Here is a 17,272-nt window from a genome sequence, read left to right on the forward strand (position 1 = left end):
ATTCAAATATTTGCCACATGTATCGATATTCGTTCGGTTTGGAAAAGAAAGAGGCAAAACAACACTGATAACAAATTTAGGTGAGAAAGACAGAGATGATATGATGAATGCATAACAGTCTGTGATCATCAAGAAAGACTGCACAAGAATTAAGATGGTGCTGGAGAATACAGAGATGGATAGATCGGAGATTGGTGTCACTCTTGTTGAATCGAAAAGCCTCATGCGCCTGCTGCGGGATTGGAGAATATTCCAAGTAAGTGCTTGATGTTATCGGTGTGTGTTGGTGTGGATTACGGTGGAATTTTAGTTCAAGTTCTACTCCAATCCACCTTAACACATGTGGATTGATGTGAATCCGACTACATTCCAAACAAGGCCTAAAGAGAGATGAAAACAAAGTAGCAAATTCTTTAGCTAGTTTAGCTAAGCGATGTAAATTTTCAGAAGCTAGATGGGGATCAGCGCATGCGAGCGCCAAGGATCTGCTTATGGCTGATTGTAACATTGTGTTACCTAATTAATAAAACCCTCTCTTTACTCGAAAAAAAAAAGAACGCATAACAGTCTCTAATAGGAACTGCAGAGTTAAGTTATTCATTCAATTCAGGATTGGTACTCTTCTTTACCACCAGCGTTTTCAACCCCTCAGAAATGCTAAAAGATGATTTAATTATCAAGCGCAAAGGCAACTAAGTGGAACTTTAAAACAACAAAAATTAACCATCTTCCATAATAGTCGATTGATCGGTCTGGAACCAAATTTGACAGATCTCTCGATGAGAGAAAATGTACCGGTAAATCAAGAACTTCAACAAAATAGAAGCAAGCGGCATTCTCTGCAGCAGTAAATCAAGAACACCAAGAAAAGAAAATAGAAGCAATCAGTATTCTCTGCAGAATAGATATCCATCCTAAGCTTTTCAATCCAGTGAACCCAAAAGCTGGAAGTGCCCTCCGAGCCTGCGGGTCTCTTGGCTTTGGATTCAGTAGCGGAGCAGCAGCAGCCTCAACGTGTAGACGCCACCCGGCAACCTTGCCGTCGTACTCGCGTGCACCAACGAAGCACCCATGCCGCCGTCTCCGTCCGACCCCGACATCGACCCGCGCAACGGCTACAGCGCGGCCATGAGGATGTTCTGCAACCTGCGTTCTCCGGCGCCGCTACCTCCGCCGGAACCCCCGCTCTCCTTCCCGTCCTTCGCCTTGTCCTTCCCAGTGCTCGTCCCTATCCCACCCGGCGCTCGTCGACGCTAGCACTGGCGCCGCCGTCCCATTCCTGGCCTTCCTGTCCAGGACCCGCGCGCTCCGCGCCCACGTCCACGGTCCACCTCGCCCCGGCCAACCCGGCGCTCACCGCCGCCGAGGTCTCCCACCTACTCGCGCTGGACCCGGGGCGGTGCTGTACTCGTCGGGCACCACCGGGTGTCCGGATGCAGCAAGGCGGCCGTGTTCACCCGCCGCAACCTCATGCCCTGCACTGTCACGTGGGCGCCGGCGCCGTTGATCGTTGAACAAGGAGAGCTAGGAGAGTGAAGCAGACAGAGAGCAATAAATGAATCCTACCCGCAATAAATTTGATGCACAGTGCAAATCCACGTGTATTTCCATGTGAGCAGATTAAGCTTAATCGTGAGCCAGCCTATACACGTAAGCGGGCGGAGCACGAATCTCTGAATAGAATTGAACGGCATGCGTGAGGGTGGGTACGTGCCGCGGTTGTTACCCGAATATTTTCGTCTTCCGAAAATATTTTCTCTTTGATGAATTAAGTTACAAAAACTATAGCTGATACATATGATTTAACTATTTCTATATATTGTTGATCGTGAATTTTGCTACAGACACTTAAATGGTTTATGTCTATATGGAATAGACCAAAAGCCACACATATTATTTATATAGTCAGTATATCACTTTTTTTAAGTTTTTGTGAATTTTTTTCACGAGACGTAGTATTACCCATGAGACACGCACTAATATTTACATATAATACTCAAATGTCTGACAGGATGGTACAAAGATGTGGTGGAACTTATTTGTGAATTTACTGACACACGAAAGAAATTGATATCGGAGATTTCTTCCTGCTAATATTAAATATTATCTCGCATCACGAAAATGTCTATAAAGTAGAGTTTGTAAGCCTGCGACGCCGTTAGGAATGGCAACGGATCCGTACCCGATGGGTACTGGCCACCCGTACCCGCACCCACCAAGTCAAAACCTATTCCATCGGGTTACCCGCGAAAGCAGACGGGTAAGAAATTCATTCCGTACCCGCACCCGACGGGTAATTCTTACCCGACGGGTATTCCATACCCGAAAATATACCCGAGTTCAACAGAAATATAACAACTTTTAGCAAGTTAAATATCACAACTTCTAGGAAATTAAACATAATAACTTCCAGCAAATTAATAACGGCACTAGTAGCACACCAGCCGCTCAACACTTCCCACGTTCAGCCAATCAGTTCATGGGCTATATGGGCTAAATTGCTTAGGTTGCTTACTCATTTTGCGGGTATTTCTTACCCACGGGTACGCGGGTATGGGTACTTGAAAGCCCAAGTTTGGTTTTGGTAATTAATGACACCAAGTTGCTAATGCCTTGTGTTTAAGTGATTTGAGTTAGGCATACCAACACATGTGATGAAGGTGCATGGTGGCATGGAAAGGTGGCCACATGATCACAAAGGGATGAAGCATAAAGTGAAGATCATGGTGATAAACGAGGAGCAAAGTTATCAAGGCAAAGGTATAAACATAGGGTTTTACTTTTGCCGGTCTAAGATGAGTAGAGAAGTGATTGACTGGATTTAGGATAGATAGCTGACTATCAAGAGGGGAAATCACGGTCATCTCTCGAATCAAGTGCTACTAGGTCCATATCTTGAGCATATGCATTAGGATCTAGTAAAGTGCTAACTTAACTCCTTTGGTGAAAATGTTTGTGAAAAGCTAACACACGTGCACTTTGGTGGTGGACACTTGTCGGTGTTAGCACATTTACAAAGGAGGTGGAGTTCCTAGGGTTGAGAGGGGTGTGGTTGCGAGGCGGGATTCGGCGCTTTTGAGAAAATTAAGTGTATATTTTCTATTGCGCCGGTGGGAAATTTGGAGAAGTCGCGGAAGTGTTTCTCAGTTGAAAACACTCACCGGACGCTCAGTGTTGAGGCACCGAACGCTGGCCCGAGCGTCCGGTGTGCAGTCAGAGCTTGACTCTGCTAGGGTTGAGCACCGGACGCACTCTGAGAGCGTCTGGTGGTTAGCGTCCGGTGCGAGGGGTTTTTGCAACCCTCTCTGCGCACGAGTCCGGTGAGCACCGGACCGTCCGGTGCCCAGCGTCCGGTGAGGTCGCGAGTTTGACAAACTCTCTGCGCATGAGTCCGGTGTGCACCGGACGCGTCCGGTGTGGACCTACAGAGCGTCCGGTGATCCGCAGGTGACCGTTAGGATCTGACACGCGAGACTCAGTACGGTCACGTGGCCAACCTCAGGGCACCGGACGCAGGGGGTCGAGCGTCCGGTGCTCACTTAGTAGCGTCCGGTGTGGTCGACTGCAGCACACTAAAAACAGCTAACGGCTAGTTTTTTTGTGTGTGCTTATAAATAGAAGGTGGCCGGCTTTGGGAGGTTCTCTCTTGCACATTTGATTACTTGAGGCATACTTTGAGCTAGAGAACACTCCCTCCACTCATCTCCTTGCTTGATTGCTAATCCTAGTGAGATTGAGTGAGATTCAAGTGCATTGCTTTGAGAGTTGCATTTAGTGGCACTTGATTCTTGAGTTTGCTGCGGATTTCTTGTTACTCTTGGGTGTTTCCCGACGCCCTAGACGGCTTGGAGCAGCGGTGGTGTTGTGCTCGTGCTTGGAGATTGTTTCGAGCCTCACCAAGTGATTTGTGAGGGGTTCTTGAGCCTTCCCCACGGGAGATCGCAATTGGCTACTCTAGTGGATTGCTCGTGGCTTGGAGGATCCTCTTCTTGTGAGTGGATGTGCGGCACCCGCTGAGGGTTTGGCTTTGGATTGCCAATTAGCTCGTGATCCATCAAGTGGGTGTATCGCCACAACGAGGACTAGCTTGCCGGGAAGCAAGTGAACCTCGGTAAAAAATCTTGTGTCATATCTTGCCGAGAATTCTCTTATAATTGTGATTGATTGATTGGCTATATTTCTACTCTACAATGTCGGTATAACAATCACTCACCTCTCCTTTACTTTTGTGCATACCTTGCTAGTTGTGTAGCTTGTTTAGCTTAGTTCTTTGGTTGTTGTGCTTTAGTGTTTAGCCTTGTACTAGTTTTGTATAGGTGGCTTGCTTAGCTTAGTTAAGCTAGTGCTAGAATTGCTTCGCCATTTGTTTTACTAACTCACTTGCTTAGTGAAGTTTGTAGAAATTTTAATAGGCTATTCACCCACCCTCTAGCCATTTGGACCTTTCAGTACTACTATTCCACACCCGTACCCGCCATACCCGATGGGTAAAGGATTTTGCCCAATAACATACCCGCGGGTACAGAATCCATTCCATACCCGCGTTCTTATCGGGTAAAACACGTCGGGTACTCGGGTTACGGGTACCCGTTGTCATTTTGAGACGTCGTACTCTTCGTGACTTGTTTGATTTCACAAACTTTTCTTTTTTTAAGATAATGTCACTTTAAAGTTTGTATTTTAGTTTTACAATATTATTATTTTATTATGTGCTCCGTATATTTTAAATATAAAAGATAGATATCCCGTAGCAATGCACGGACATGCTACCTAGTGTTTGAAAAGAACCAACCTAGGGTCAAACTTCTTAGAACCATCGATCCACTAAAAAAATAACACATCTCATCGTTTGATAAAAGTTAATAACACCATCATATCAAAGAAACAACATTAACTATTTACAAAGGTTACTTACACGATAAGCGTGATACGTGTAGTAGGTCTATATGTTGTAGTATCCGGATGCTTCAATTAAAACCCATGGGCTAGCTTATTGCAATCACACTTAGGATGAACATGTGTATCTTTATATGACACATCCGAGTATAAACCTTTGGGATGACCCTTCTTTCGTCACTTCTCCCTATGCCACATGTCCTCCATCTTCAACATTAGAGGGTACAAACAAATCAAATCCATTATTGTTGACTACCAACACTTCATTGCAACTAAGGGAAAAATTATACTCTTGCACAATCACATTGCATCATAGATTCCTCAAAATTAAAACTGAAGAGTGCCATACATGTGTAGCGCACAATTAAGCACTCATAGCTAAGCCATACAACTAATTCCTCATAACTTACATCCAATAATTTGCACTCCATGATTTCATTCGAAATCAAGAACATTCACCAAACTAGGGTTCCAAAAATACTCATTAAATACACCAAACCAATGTGTTAAAATTGAGGAGGGGATGGAGGATACCTTGTTGTTTAAAATCCACATATCAAATCCTAGCTTTAAAGATCCAATAAGATATTGGAGAGGGTAGGACGAATGAAGTGGGAGAGTGACAAGTGAGGGAAGAAAGGAGGGCACTTTGGCCCATGTGCCCTTAAGTTCAATGCTTGGACCTTGTTTAGATCTTTTTTTTGGATTTTGACACTGTAACACTTTCGTTTTTATTTGACAAACATTGTCCAATCATGAAGTAACTTGGCTTAAAAGATTTGTCTCGCTATTTACAGGTAAACTGTGCAATTAGTTTTTGTTTTTAACTATATTCAATACTCTATGCATATGCCGCAAGATTCAATATGACGGGGAATCTTGAAAAATTTTTGGTTTTGGGGTGAACTAAACAAGGCCTTGGTGTCATAGCATGTGCCGCCGAGGTGCCGCCACGTCAACATCACCTTGGCGCGCCCACCACTTGGATGCTTGAGGGCAAGGATGGCAACGGGGAATTCCCCGTCCGGGAACGACCCCCCATCCCCGTCCCCATGGAGGTAAAAAATCCCCGTCCCCGTCCCCGCGAAAGGTTACGGGGATAATTTCTTTCCCATCCCCGTCCTCGCTCGGGGAATCAATCCCCGCGGAGATCCCCATCCCCGAATAAATTCATCATGGTCACCCATCCCAAATAACAGTCCACAAGCAATAATATACATACATTCATAGTGATTACAATCCACAAATAAAGACTCAGATCAATAAAAATGCATCCTAAATTGCTTCACGCATCTCATCAAACTGAAGTACCCAGCTTTTGGACTTATCCCCACACAAGGACAAAATAAGAGTCCAAAATAGATTTGTTACGGAGACACGGGAAGGCCAAATCTTGCACAGGTATCCGATAGTGTTAGCAACTGCCTGCTAGCTTGAAGAGCTGGGGAGGAAGTGGATCTTGCCTCACGCACGTGCTGTCGCAGGCTCCCGAGCCGTCATGCGTGGCTGCCGGTCTTCATCCCAGGCTGCAAGGAGCTATCGATCTAGGACTAGGATGGATCCGAGGACTGGTGGTGGCGCTGGACTCCGGCGTTGATGCGAGGTGCTAGCACGCTGTTCGGTGGCAGCCTGGCTGGTCTGCCGTGCGGTGTGCACTATGGTCTGGACGAGCGGCGGCTGGAGTCTGGAACGAAGAGGTTGAGGAGTGGGGACTTAGGTTTAGCTGTTTACTTGTGCTTGTGCGTATATATACTCCATGTGACTTGGGCTTTTAGATGGGGCTTCAGTCCTGACGTCTCACGTATGCTCGACGGGGAGGGTTGGCGGGGATCGGGGACGGGGTCAGCAAACCATCTCCGCCCCCGTTATCCCCGATGGGGATTAATTCTCTCCCAAATCCATCCCCGTGGGGAGTAATTTGTCCCTATTTTCATCCTTTAATAGGGGAATTCTCCGTGGGGACACGGGGATTGGGTCCCCGTTGTCGTCTTGACTTGAGGGTTGGCACTAAATCCTGTGACGGCAAGACGTGCAACCTCGCCTGTAGTTTAGATTCAAAAATAGTCACTTAGGGTGTTATTGTGAACACCTTTCGAAAAAGACTAAAAAACAAAAGGTGATAGCTTCTCCTCTCTTCATAGATTTTTACAGTTTTTTCTTACTTTTTTCATAGCGGAATTTATTATTGGGCCAATGGCTTATTTTCTCTGCCGACATGGTGCAAGTAAACCTGCCCAAAACGACCAATTCCATGGTGTAACACGCATCCAGTCCACCCCACCCCACCCCACCCCACCCCACGGTTTCTGCTCCATGATCAAACCCAACCAAACCACCTGACATTAAACCAAACCAGACTACACCCAACTACTCAACCGGTTTGAATTCATTTGAAACCTGTTTTTCTAGAGATGATTTCTACCTTCCGCTCTAATGCTCTATGCATTGGGCTCCACTTTACTAACCTACTATTTGGACACCAATCCTCACAGATAAATTAAAAATTATTATTTACTTATCGTTGGATCACGTAATTTCATTAAAGTAAAGTATAAAATTTAAAAAATGCAAACAAACCAAATTAATATTTAAATAAAAAACATGAGGAGAATTCTAATAATTAAAAAAATTCAATCTATTAACTAGGTGTTAGAAAAAGTTTAAAAGTTGTGAAAACCATTGTATTATTTGTGTTTCTCAAACACATCTCAAAATCTAAATATTTTAGGATGTACTCCCTCCATCTCTTTTTAATTGTCGCTTGCGCTTCCCGAAAAACAACTGCCGACAATTATATATTAAAAAATATTAATATTTATAATACATAATTAGTATCATTAGAAAGATCTTTGAATCTAGTTTTTTAACAAATTTATTTGGAGGTACAAATGTTACACGTATTTTCTACAAATCGAGTCAAACTTGTGACACGCATACCAACGGCGACAATTAAAAGAGGACAGAGAGAGTATTTTTTAAAAGAGATGTGTGCATGGTTCTATTACAACGCTTGGGCATACATTCTACTTCTTATGTTCAAAATTATAAGATATATTTTGACTTTTTTAATACAAAAAGGATGTAGGTAGTAAATATAAACATAGTATAGTTCAAGTTGTTTAGTTCACCCTAAAGATCAAAAACTTTTCAAGATTTCCCGTCACATCGAATCTTGCGGCATATACATGTAGCATTAAACATAGATGAAAACAAAAACTAATTTGTACAGCTGTAAATCGCGAGATGAATCTTTTAACCCTAATTACTCTATGATTGAACAATGTTTGTCAAATAAAAACAAAAGTGCTACCATGTCGAAATCCAAAAAATTTTCGGATCTAAACAAGGCCTAAATAAAGACATACAAATAGGGAAAGCCTGACTGGCAAAAATTCACGTTTAATTTCCGTGTGTATATATCTACTAGTAAAGCAAAATATATAAGAACGATTCAGGCAAAAAAAAAAAATCACGCCATTTGGGGCTGCAGCTGGATCTACTAATCTAGAGAAATTTCAATATTTAGGACTCAATTCGTCTGCCTCGCAAGATTTAGGATCCAATTCGTTTGCTATTTAGGACTCGACATGCGAATTACTTCAAAATTTGAGATTTCAGCAATTTTATCTCATTTTCTCTTTTTCTTTGATCTTTTCACCTCTCGTGGTCACCTAAAAAGACCAACTACCCCTAGCGTCCTAGAACATATCCATCTCATTTGATTCCAAAGCTCGTTGCCGGTGTCAAGCGCCATGGCGAAGTTCTGCGGCAGCAGGCCGACGATGATCAAGACGGTGAGGCTGACGTTGTGGTGGCACTGTAGCTTGCTCGTGCAGCCGGGGCGCCCCGCCGGTGCCTGCCGCGCCCGCAGCAAGAACGCTCGAGGCTTCGAGCCCGGCGGCCTCGGCAGCTCGCCGGCGATGGACCATGGCCGCGGCACGGCGACGAGCAAGATGAGGAGACAAACGAGCCGCGGAGGCGGCATGGTGGTGATTACAACCCTGCTGCAGTAGATGGACGCGATGGGCGGCTGAGAGGCACCGTGTCGGGGGCGTAATGAAGCCAATCTTTCTATTCTATAATGAGTCAGGGGTAGTTTGGTCCTTTCAGATGGCTAGGAGAGAAGAGAATATTTCAGAAAAGGGAAATAAGATAAAATGACTTAAATCCTAAATCTTGAAGCAATTCGCATACTCAGTCCTAAATATTGAAAGGCACACGAATTGGATCCTAAATCTTGTGAGGCAGACGAATCTATACCTATCTATAAAGAGGGAAAATTTCAGTCTGCCCAAAAGTTTTCTTCCGTCATGTCCTATATCCGGTTCCGTCTAGAACAGCGCGTGGTACGTTGTGGAGGAGGAAAAAATGAATAAAACCTTTTCTAGGGTTCTCAATGCAAAATCTCCTATATATATTAGAGCATGTTAAAAATAAAAAAAGTACAGGGGTTTAAGTACAAATCTGTGCGCAGCCTATCCGGCTTCATCCACAAATTGGGCCCGAAGGTAGACTTTTTGGAAGAGGAAAAAAAGAATAGAAGTTTTTCTAGGGTTCTCAATGCAAAATCTCATATAAAAATTAAAAAATGTGTAGTAATTCATAGAAAAAATCTAAAAATTACAAAAAAAAAATTCAGCTCCATATGTTTAGATCAATGCAGTAAACAAAAAATATCACAAATTTTAGTATATTTTTTTTGTTGGAGATGCTTGTCTATGATTTTTAGTATAAAATTGAAATTGTAGTTATCTTGCTCTAATTATTATGAAAATTTTATGATAGCCTATTTGATGTGATGCTTGATTTGTGGTAAAAGTTTTAGCACAATTCCTATATATCTCACCGATTTACTAATTTACCTAAATTTATGCTTGATGATGCTTCCACTACCTTTGCATGATGTGTTGTTATTTCATATGAACACTTTATAAGTCCATGTGTTCATAATCTACGTACATTTAACTGATATATCATATTTCATAGGAATCAACAAAAACTTCTCATGTTTTAATATAATACTAAGGTATATTAAGAGGTAATATTAAAGTAAGATAAGGTTTGACTAACTTCTATTTTATTATTAAATAAATATGTCTCTAAGCTACATATTATTTTAAATATTAACTATCTAATACCATAGATGTCATGTTGCTACATATCTCACTGATTTACTAATTTACCTAAATTTATGCTTGATGATGTTTCCACTATTGCATGATGTGTTGTTATTTCATATGAACACTTTATAAGTCCATGTGTTCATAATCTACGTACATTTAACTGATATATCATATTTCATAGGAATCCTAATCTAGATAAAAAATAAAACTAGCAACAAACTTCTCATGTTTTAATATAATACTAAGGTATATTAAGAGGTAATATTAAAGTAAGATAAGGTTTGACTAACTTCTATTTTATTATTAAATAAATATGTTTCTATGCTACATATTATTTTAAATATTAACTATCTAATACCATAGATGTCATGGTTATCAATGAAATAACTTATGGACTTTAAATTTTATAAAAAAATAAATATAAATAAATATGTAATATTATATCATAACTTTCTATGGCTATTTGATGTTTTTTCTCTCATTGCAACGCACAGTAAAAAACAATCTCAAGATTTACATAGACTTCGGCTTACCAATAAAAAAATGTATTGTTAGCTTCTTGTCTTTTCACGAACAATGCACAAATTGACAGAAACTTATATAATTTATATAAAATCAAAATCAAATCTAAAAATTATAATTCAAAAGTTTATTTGAATCCTTTCAACCAGAGAGTATAAGGTGTCATTGCGCGTGAAATAAAAATCCTAAAAAGTCTAAGAGCATGTATATAAATTATATATGGATAGACTGCTTCAAAGTTAGTTTTAAAAGCTTAAAAATTATCAAATTTAATACAAAGGATAAAACATAAATAAATATAACAAAGTGCTTATTTTCTGCAAACGTCTATTTACTCCTGTAGCAACGTACGGACATATTTTGCTAGTTGAGTCGTAAATATTGAAATTTGTCACTAATCTAGCGACGAGTCCTCGGCTACAGCAGGTTCCTCTCGAGCCCGAACGGTTGATGGGCCCCACCGCCTCTTCTGTCATTAAAAAAAAAAGGAAAATAAAAACAAGAGAAGCCCCGCCTGCGCTGAACGCCTGTACTCCGCAATCGATCTAATCTGCTCTCTCGCCGATTCGCGTCACCGAGCTCAACGCGAACTCGCCGATTCGCCGATTCGCCGGCCGCTCATCTCCTCTGCATCATCGCCGATTCGCCGAGCTCTCGACATCCCCATCTTGACGGCCGCTGCCACCTCGACCTCGCTGCTCCTGGTACGCCCACCCTCCGCCGCCGCCGCCGCCGCCGCCGCCGCAGACGCCAAGATGTTTGATTTCTTTGTGGTGATCGATTTTGAGGCGACCTGCCAGGAAGGCTCGGTGATCTACCCACAGGAGATCATCGAGTTCCCGTCCGTCCTCGTCGACGGCGCCACCGGCCGGACGCTGTCCACCTTCCGCACCTATGTCCGCCCTCGGCACCATCCCCGTCTCACCGATTTCTGCCGCGATCTCACCGGAATCACCCAGGGAGACGTTGACGCTGGAGTCAGCCTCGCTGAGGCACTAGAGATGCACGACCACTGGCTCGAAGCACATGGTGCTAAGCTGGGCAAGCTCGCCGTTGTAACCTGGGGAGATTGGGACTGCCGCACAATGCTGGAGGGGGAATGCCGCTTCAAAGGTATAGAAAAGCCTCACTATTTCGATCACTGGATTAATCTAAGGCTGCCCTTCTCGGCAGCGTTTGGTGTCGGCAATGTTCGTTTCACTCTACAGGATGCGATTAGGAAGGCGGGGCTGCAGTGGGAGGGCCGCCTCCACTGTGGTCTGGATGATGCTCTAAACACTGCTCACCTCCTCGTCGAGCTCATGCGGCGGGGAACCCTTCTCAAGATCACAGCCTCTTTGGCACCAACGCAGTCACCTCCTCGCCCTCAACCTAAGGCGGCGTTGCCATGTGTTGGCCCGCGCTCGGTGGTGTCGACGCTACCTACTCAGCCTCAGCCTCAGCCTCAGCTGCCGCTGCCATGTGCCGCAGCCACTGGGATGGACACAGTGCCGTGCTGCTTCTGTGGTGTGGCCAGCAAGCTAGGCGTGGTGGCCACGCCGGGCCAGATGCAGGGGCATTACTTCTACGGATGCGGCTGGTGGACTCCGATATGCTCTTTCTTCATGTGGGCAACATAACTGCCTGCAGTCTGCACAGGTAAGTAGTAGTAGGTAAGTATTTGCCTTTTCCCTTTACATACATCGTATCAATTTCAGGTGCAAAGGTTCATGATTATCTATTATTTAAGTATATATGCATGCATTATTTATGTTTGTGAGTTTGTCTTAGTCTCATAAAGGATACTAGTTTTTTTTCACGCGTAAAATTCATCGAACTTAGAACAAAGATCGGGTCACAGTGGTGTTGGTGGGAAGGTGCCACTCGAGTCGGGTTGTGTGGCATTGTCTGCACGTAAAATCCCTTGCTCGTTCTGCATCTTCAAGCGGTGGTAGACTGGATCGCGAGTAGCTTGTGGGGAGGTTGCTGAACCAACTACTCAATTGTGATTGTGATTCTTTGAGATACACTTCATGACAGCGCCAACTAAGCCTTCACACAGACTCAATTCCAGTTGACCGCCATGGAGGCAGAAAACAGCAAGACACAGGATCGGTATGATCGTCTCGAAACCTCTTCACCATGGTCACCAGTATGGGTATTCAGCAACAGATGCAGGTTCAAATGCAGTTAAACTCTCACGTTGTTGAAAAAACAGTGAAAGATCAAGTGCTATTGACCAAGCAGATTGCAGAAACTGGTTGTGTGGTGGCTCAGTTGACCCTGCAACGTAACACAGCTCCTGTTTTTTATGAACCTGAAAGACCAAAATCTCACAAGTCAAACTCTAAGGTTGCATGAGCATCAATGGACTCACGACATCTGAGGTGCTCTCAGTGTTGCTGGTCTTGCTGAGTTCATAGGAATCGTGGACCTACAAGAGGAAGTGAGCTAATGTTGGGCATCCTGGACAAGCATCGATGGAGGTTCTCAGCTAATGGACAGTATTTGTCGAAATCAGCTTATGAGACCTTCATTGGAGCAGTACATTTTGAACCGTGGAGGAGCCGGGATGAAGCAGCAGTTTGCACTTAGATTAGGATGCTAGGGAAACTTCTTTTTTTTTTCCTTTCTCTACTTGTCTTTTGTAGGAAACTCCTGTACTTATGTTTTGTTTCCTGTACTACAATGAAAAGGCAGAGTACCTGCCATCGTTCCTAAAAAAACTTGTTGAAGTGTCCTGTGTTCTTGCTGTGATAATCTGGTCGTAAAGATTATTGGTTCCTTGTGGGTAATATAATCTTTAGTTGCAGATGAATGAAATATATTTGGCCAGAATTCAGAATGGATTTATGTTATGTGCTGTTGATGCTAGCCAAAAGAATATGGTAAAAATATATCTGGTAGAAATTCACTCTCTGGTTTGTCTGTGAGTCTGTTAGGGAAGGGGTCATTCACATTGACGGTAAATTTATGTATGCCTCTTTCTTTCATATGTCGATGGAGTGGAACATTATCTTCTATGTATGGTCTGTATTGTCCTTTTTTTCTTTGTAGGCTGTATCACTTGGTTTTTGGGAATTGTTTATTAATAGAATATCTGTAATGCTTGATTATGAGTTGATTGACTTGCTTCTGAAATTTAGTGCGGCAAACTAAAAGGTCAACGCTGTTCTGAAGTCTTTTGTTCTAGTATTCTGTCAGCTCCAGTGCTAATGTGTTTGCATATGTATGTTTTTTTTTTCAGAGTATCTTGTGCTTGACCTATGCACCCGCGATTGTTTTGCTTTGAGCTCCTACTGTCTCATGACTTTCAAAATGAGATGAAGTAGTCATAATCTTGTCGGTTTGTTTTATAGCTAGATCATTCTTTAATATTCTGTTAGTGATTTCTGTATGTTTGTGAAGATTTAGCTGATGGCAAGTTCCAATCTGTATGCATTCAGTGCGGCCAACTAAAAACACAAAATGCTGTTGTGCACTCTTTTGATCAACTATTCCAATCAGTTACAGTGCTAATGTGCTTGCATCTATCTGCTCTATCTGTGGAGCCGTGATTGTTTTGTTTTGGGCTGCTAGCCAGCTATTTGTTTTGTTTTGAGCTGCTAGCCAGCTACTATCTTATGACTATTTCATAAAGAAATGAAGTAGCCATAATCTCGTCAGTTTATTTTGTTGCTATTCATTCTTTGATATCCTGTCAATGATTTCTGGTTGTTTGATATATAAATGGGTATTTTGTTTTCAAACATCTTTTGCGTTGATGCCTGATTGTTCAAGTCCAGATTGGTGGGTAGGAAGCAATAACCTCAGTGCAGAGAGAGTTTTAGGTGCCACTTGGGCTTTTAGGTTCCACTTGGGCTTTTAGGTTCCACTTGGGCCTTATCTCCGCACCCATGAGGATCTCTTCAGGTCTAGGCTTTTGTTAGATACAAGGAAGTCCTAACTGCTATCCATGTGAGTTGAGCACTGTCTAAGAGACTAAGAGAGACTTCTTGCCCACTTGTAAGGATTCATGTTTAGGCTATATGCAACTTGGCGCCATGCTAAAAGGAGTATACTTTTCATTTTATCTGGATTGCTCTAGCCTGATTTGCTTGCAGTTTTCACCTTTTCAGATGCTGTGATCCTACATAAAAACCATTTCTTGAACCATGATAAGGATACAAACACAATTTGCTGAACTTGCTATTGATCAATTTACTGTATTTTCAATTTCTTGCACACTATTGTGACCACAAGGAGTGCATTGAAGTTATGCAAGGTGGAAGAAAAGGTTAGTATTTTAACCTCTTGTGTTGATATTAAATTCTTGAATTACATTTGAAATACTGATTATATGTTAATGGTACTAGACAAATTTAAAATATGTCACCCCTGGACATTCTTTAGTTCTTTAACAAAACATTCTTTAATTTAGTACTCCCTCCGTATCGTCAATACCGTTCGTTTTGAAGCGACGGCGAGTTGTGTGAATAGAATTCGTTTCGGCGCTCGAGGCTCCCGTTGGACGTGACTGCCCCTCATCAAAGCGACGTGGCCGTCGGTTCGGCTTCCTCGTGAGCGTCATGCAAGCCCATGCAAAAATATTTGCGCAAAAACCAACAGAGCATCCAGGGCTGGATCCCCAGACCTGAAGCCTCGCAGTGTGGTGGCTTCACCTATCGGGCTAGGAAGGATGTTTGTACAATTGCACCTGCGGAGCTATTTAACCCCTAATTAAGGACTCCTTGATGGACGTGCCCACCTCAAAAACGAACTCTAAAACTGATATGGAGGGAGTACCTATTTACTGCAAATACCCAAATAGTATAGAAAAGTCCTGCCGTTTTTATTTGGTCTTCTACTAGAAGAAAAAGGGTGATAGATGGAGCTCTGTGTTCAGTTTGTAGGGAACTGAATGGGATGGGTGCAATTGAAAGGGCGATGACTAAATACTGTGATTGTGTGATTAAAAAGAGAGACATATTTGACCCATTTCTTGCCCTAACATTTGATTCTGAAGGTTAACTCATGGAGTACTATAAAACCTTTATTCATAGAAAGTTTGGGCTAATGTCCACAAAGGAAATGTAAACAGGAAATTGTTTCCAAACAATGAGGGGGATTGATTTTCATGGACAGATGGTTGTATATATTTGACAATCTATCCTATTCAGTTCTTGGAACAGTTCATCATGTTGGTATAGCATTTTTTTTGTTTTTTGGTTTGTTGTTTCCTATTTATGGTGTCAAGGGATTTGACAAAATGGTGTACTTCCAGGGCAACTATAAATGATTAGGTTGCACACCAAACAATTATGCAGAGGGAAGGGAATGGAATTCTCATCAGAAACTAGACCTGAACACAAGGGACATGATATAACCATCTGTCCATGGAAGGAAAAACACTTGCATGAAGACTGTACAGTGAGTACAATGTTCAGAGAGGTTGCATCATATTTATCTTTTTTTTTCAATAGAGATGATTCCTGTATTTAGAAATTTGAGCCAGGTTCAAATGCTAGTTTCTTGAGGGAAATATGATGTTCGTTTCTGAAGAAGCATGTGAGTAGTAAAGTTCCAAGGCACTGCCACCAATGAATTCTTGCAAGTGGGAGCCTCAAGATGCTGGTGCAATTGGTGGCTGAGCTAGCTGAACTGCTGCATGATGTCTAGGGCCGTTGATGACTGAATTGTTGCTACAAAGATGATGACTCTGTTCATACTGCAATGATGTTTGGTGTAATTTCATAAGCCCATAAAGTTATTCTGTAAAATTATTCGAAGTACTTAATTTTGAAACACTAATCCTATACTCTCTCGGTCTCAAAATAACTGTCGTTCTAGGAACAATTTTGACAAAATATATATAAATAAATATTAATACTTATAGTATGTAATTAGTATTATTGGAAAGATCTTTCAATATATTTTTTTAACAAATTTATTTAGAGATGTAAATGTAGCACGCATTTTCTGTAAATCTAGTCGAATTTGTGACATGGAAACCTAAGGGCCTGTTTATTTGAAATTTTTTGGCCCAAAGAGAAAAAATTTTGTGAAATTGGGGCTTGGGAACTAAACACACCAAAAATTTTTGGGGCTGCAACTGTGCACGTACTTCTATGGAAGCCCACCAATGACAACTGCAAATGCATGCAGTCCAAGTTGTGTCAGAAAAAAATTTGCCAAACTAAACACCTAAAATTTTTCGCGTATTCTGACCACAAAATTTTTTATCACTTTGGCTAAAAAATTTCAAATCTAAACAGGGTCTAAAACGATAATTATTTTGGGATGGAGGAAGTATATGCTTATTGTTGTGCAATAAAAGTGTAGCACTAACAACAGCGTGTAAAATGATTTTGTGGACCCCAAATCTCTGCAATTGTTTCCTAGCTATCTCCCACATTGCTGATATGGACAAAGGCTCAAAGCCTCAATCTGTTGAGAAGTAAACACATGTTACAAAAATTGTTGGCAAGTACTTGATTCAACTTGTGAAAATACAAGCACCATGCATTATACTCCCTCCGGTCAAAATTATAAATCACTTTAATTTCCACGAGATATATATGCGTCGCACCCGGGCTTGCCACAATCGGCGACGTACAGAATACGTATCCTATGTCGATTCATTTCAATTTTATAATTTATATATTAAATTAAAAAAAACAACAACACTACAGCTACAGTAGAAATACGTCTCCTTTTTTCCTGGGAATACAGGAGAAATACGTCTCCGAAGCAAAAACAAAAACACATATCCA

The 17,272-nt window shown here is 42.0% G+C and overlaps 1 protein-coding gene across 1 annotated transcript; it reads left to right on the forward strand.

Moving 5' to 3' along the window:
* LOC8086059 (ERI1 exoribonuclease 2) lies at window positions 8,649-13,255 on the forward strand. The gene is made up of 2 exons (XM_021465565.1): window positions 8,649-8,885; window positions 11,030-13,255. Exons 1-2 carry the CDS (start codon window positions 8,649-8,651, stop codon window positions 12,158-12,160), a joined length of 1,368 nt encoding a protein of 455 aa, XP_021321240.1. The 3' UTR covers window positions 12,161-13,255.

This window comes from Sorghum bicolor, chromosome 7 (assembly GCF_000003195.3).
Source record: "Sorghum bicolor cultivar BTx623 chromosome 7, Sorghum_bicolor_NCBIv3, whole genome shotgun sequence".
NCBI classification, from domain to species: Eukaryota; Viridiplantae; Streptophyta; class Magnoliopsida; order Poales; family Poaceae; genus Sorghum; species Sorghum bicolor.

Coding starts and splice junctions, on each gene's coding strand:
- LOC8086059 (XM_021465565.1), top strand. CDS start 8,649: ATGGCGAAGTTCTGCGGCAGCAGGCCGACGATGATCAAGACGGTGAGG. Junction 8,886..11,029: donor GCCGCGGAGGCGGCATGGTG/GTGATTACAACC, acceptor TAAAAAAAAAAG/GAAAATAAAAACAAGAGAAG.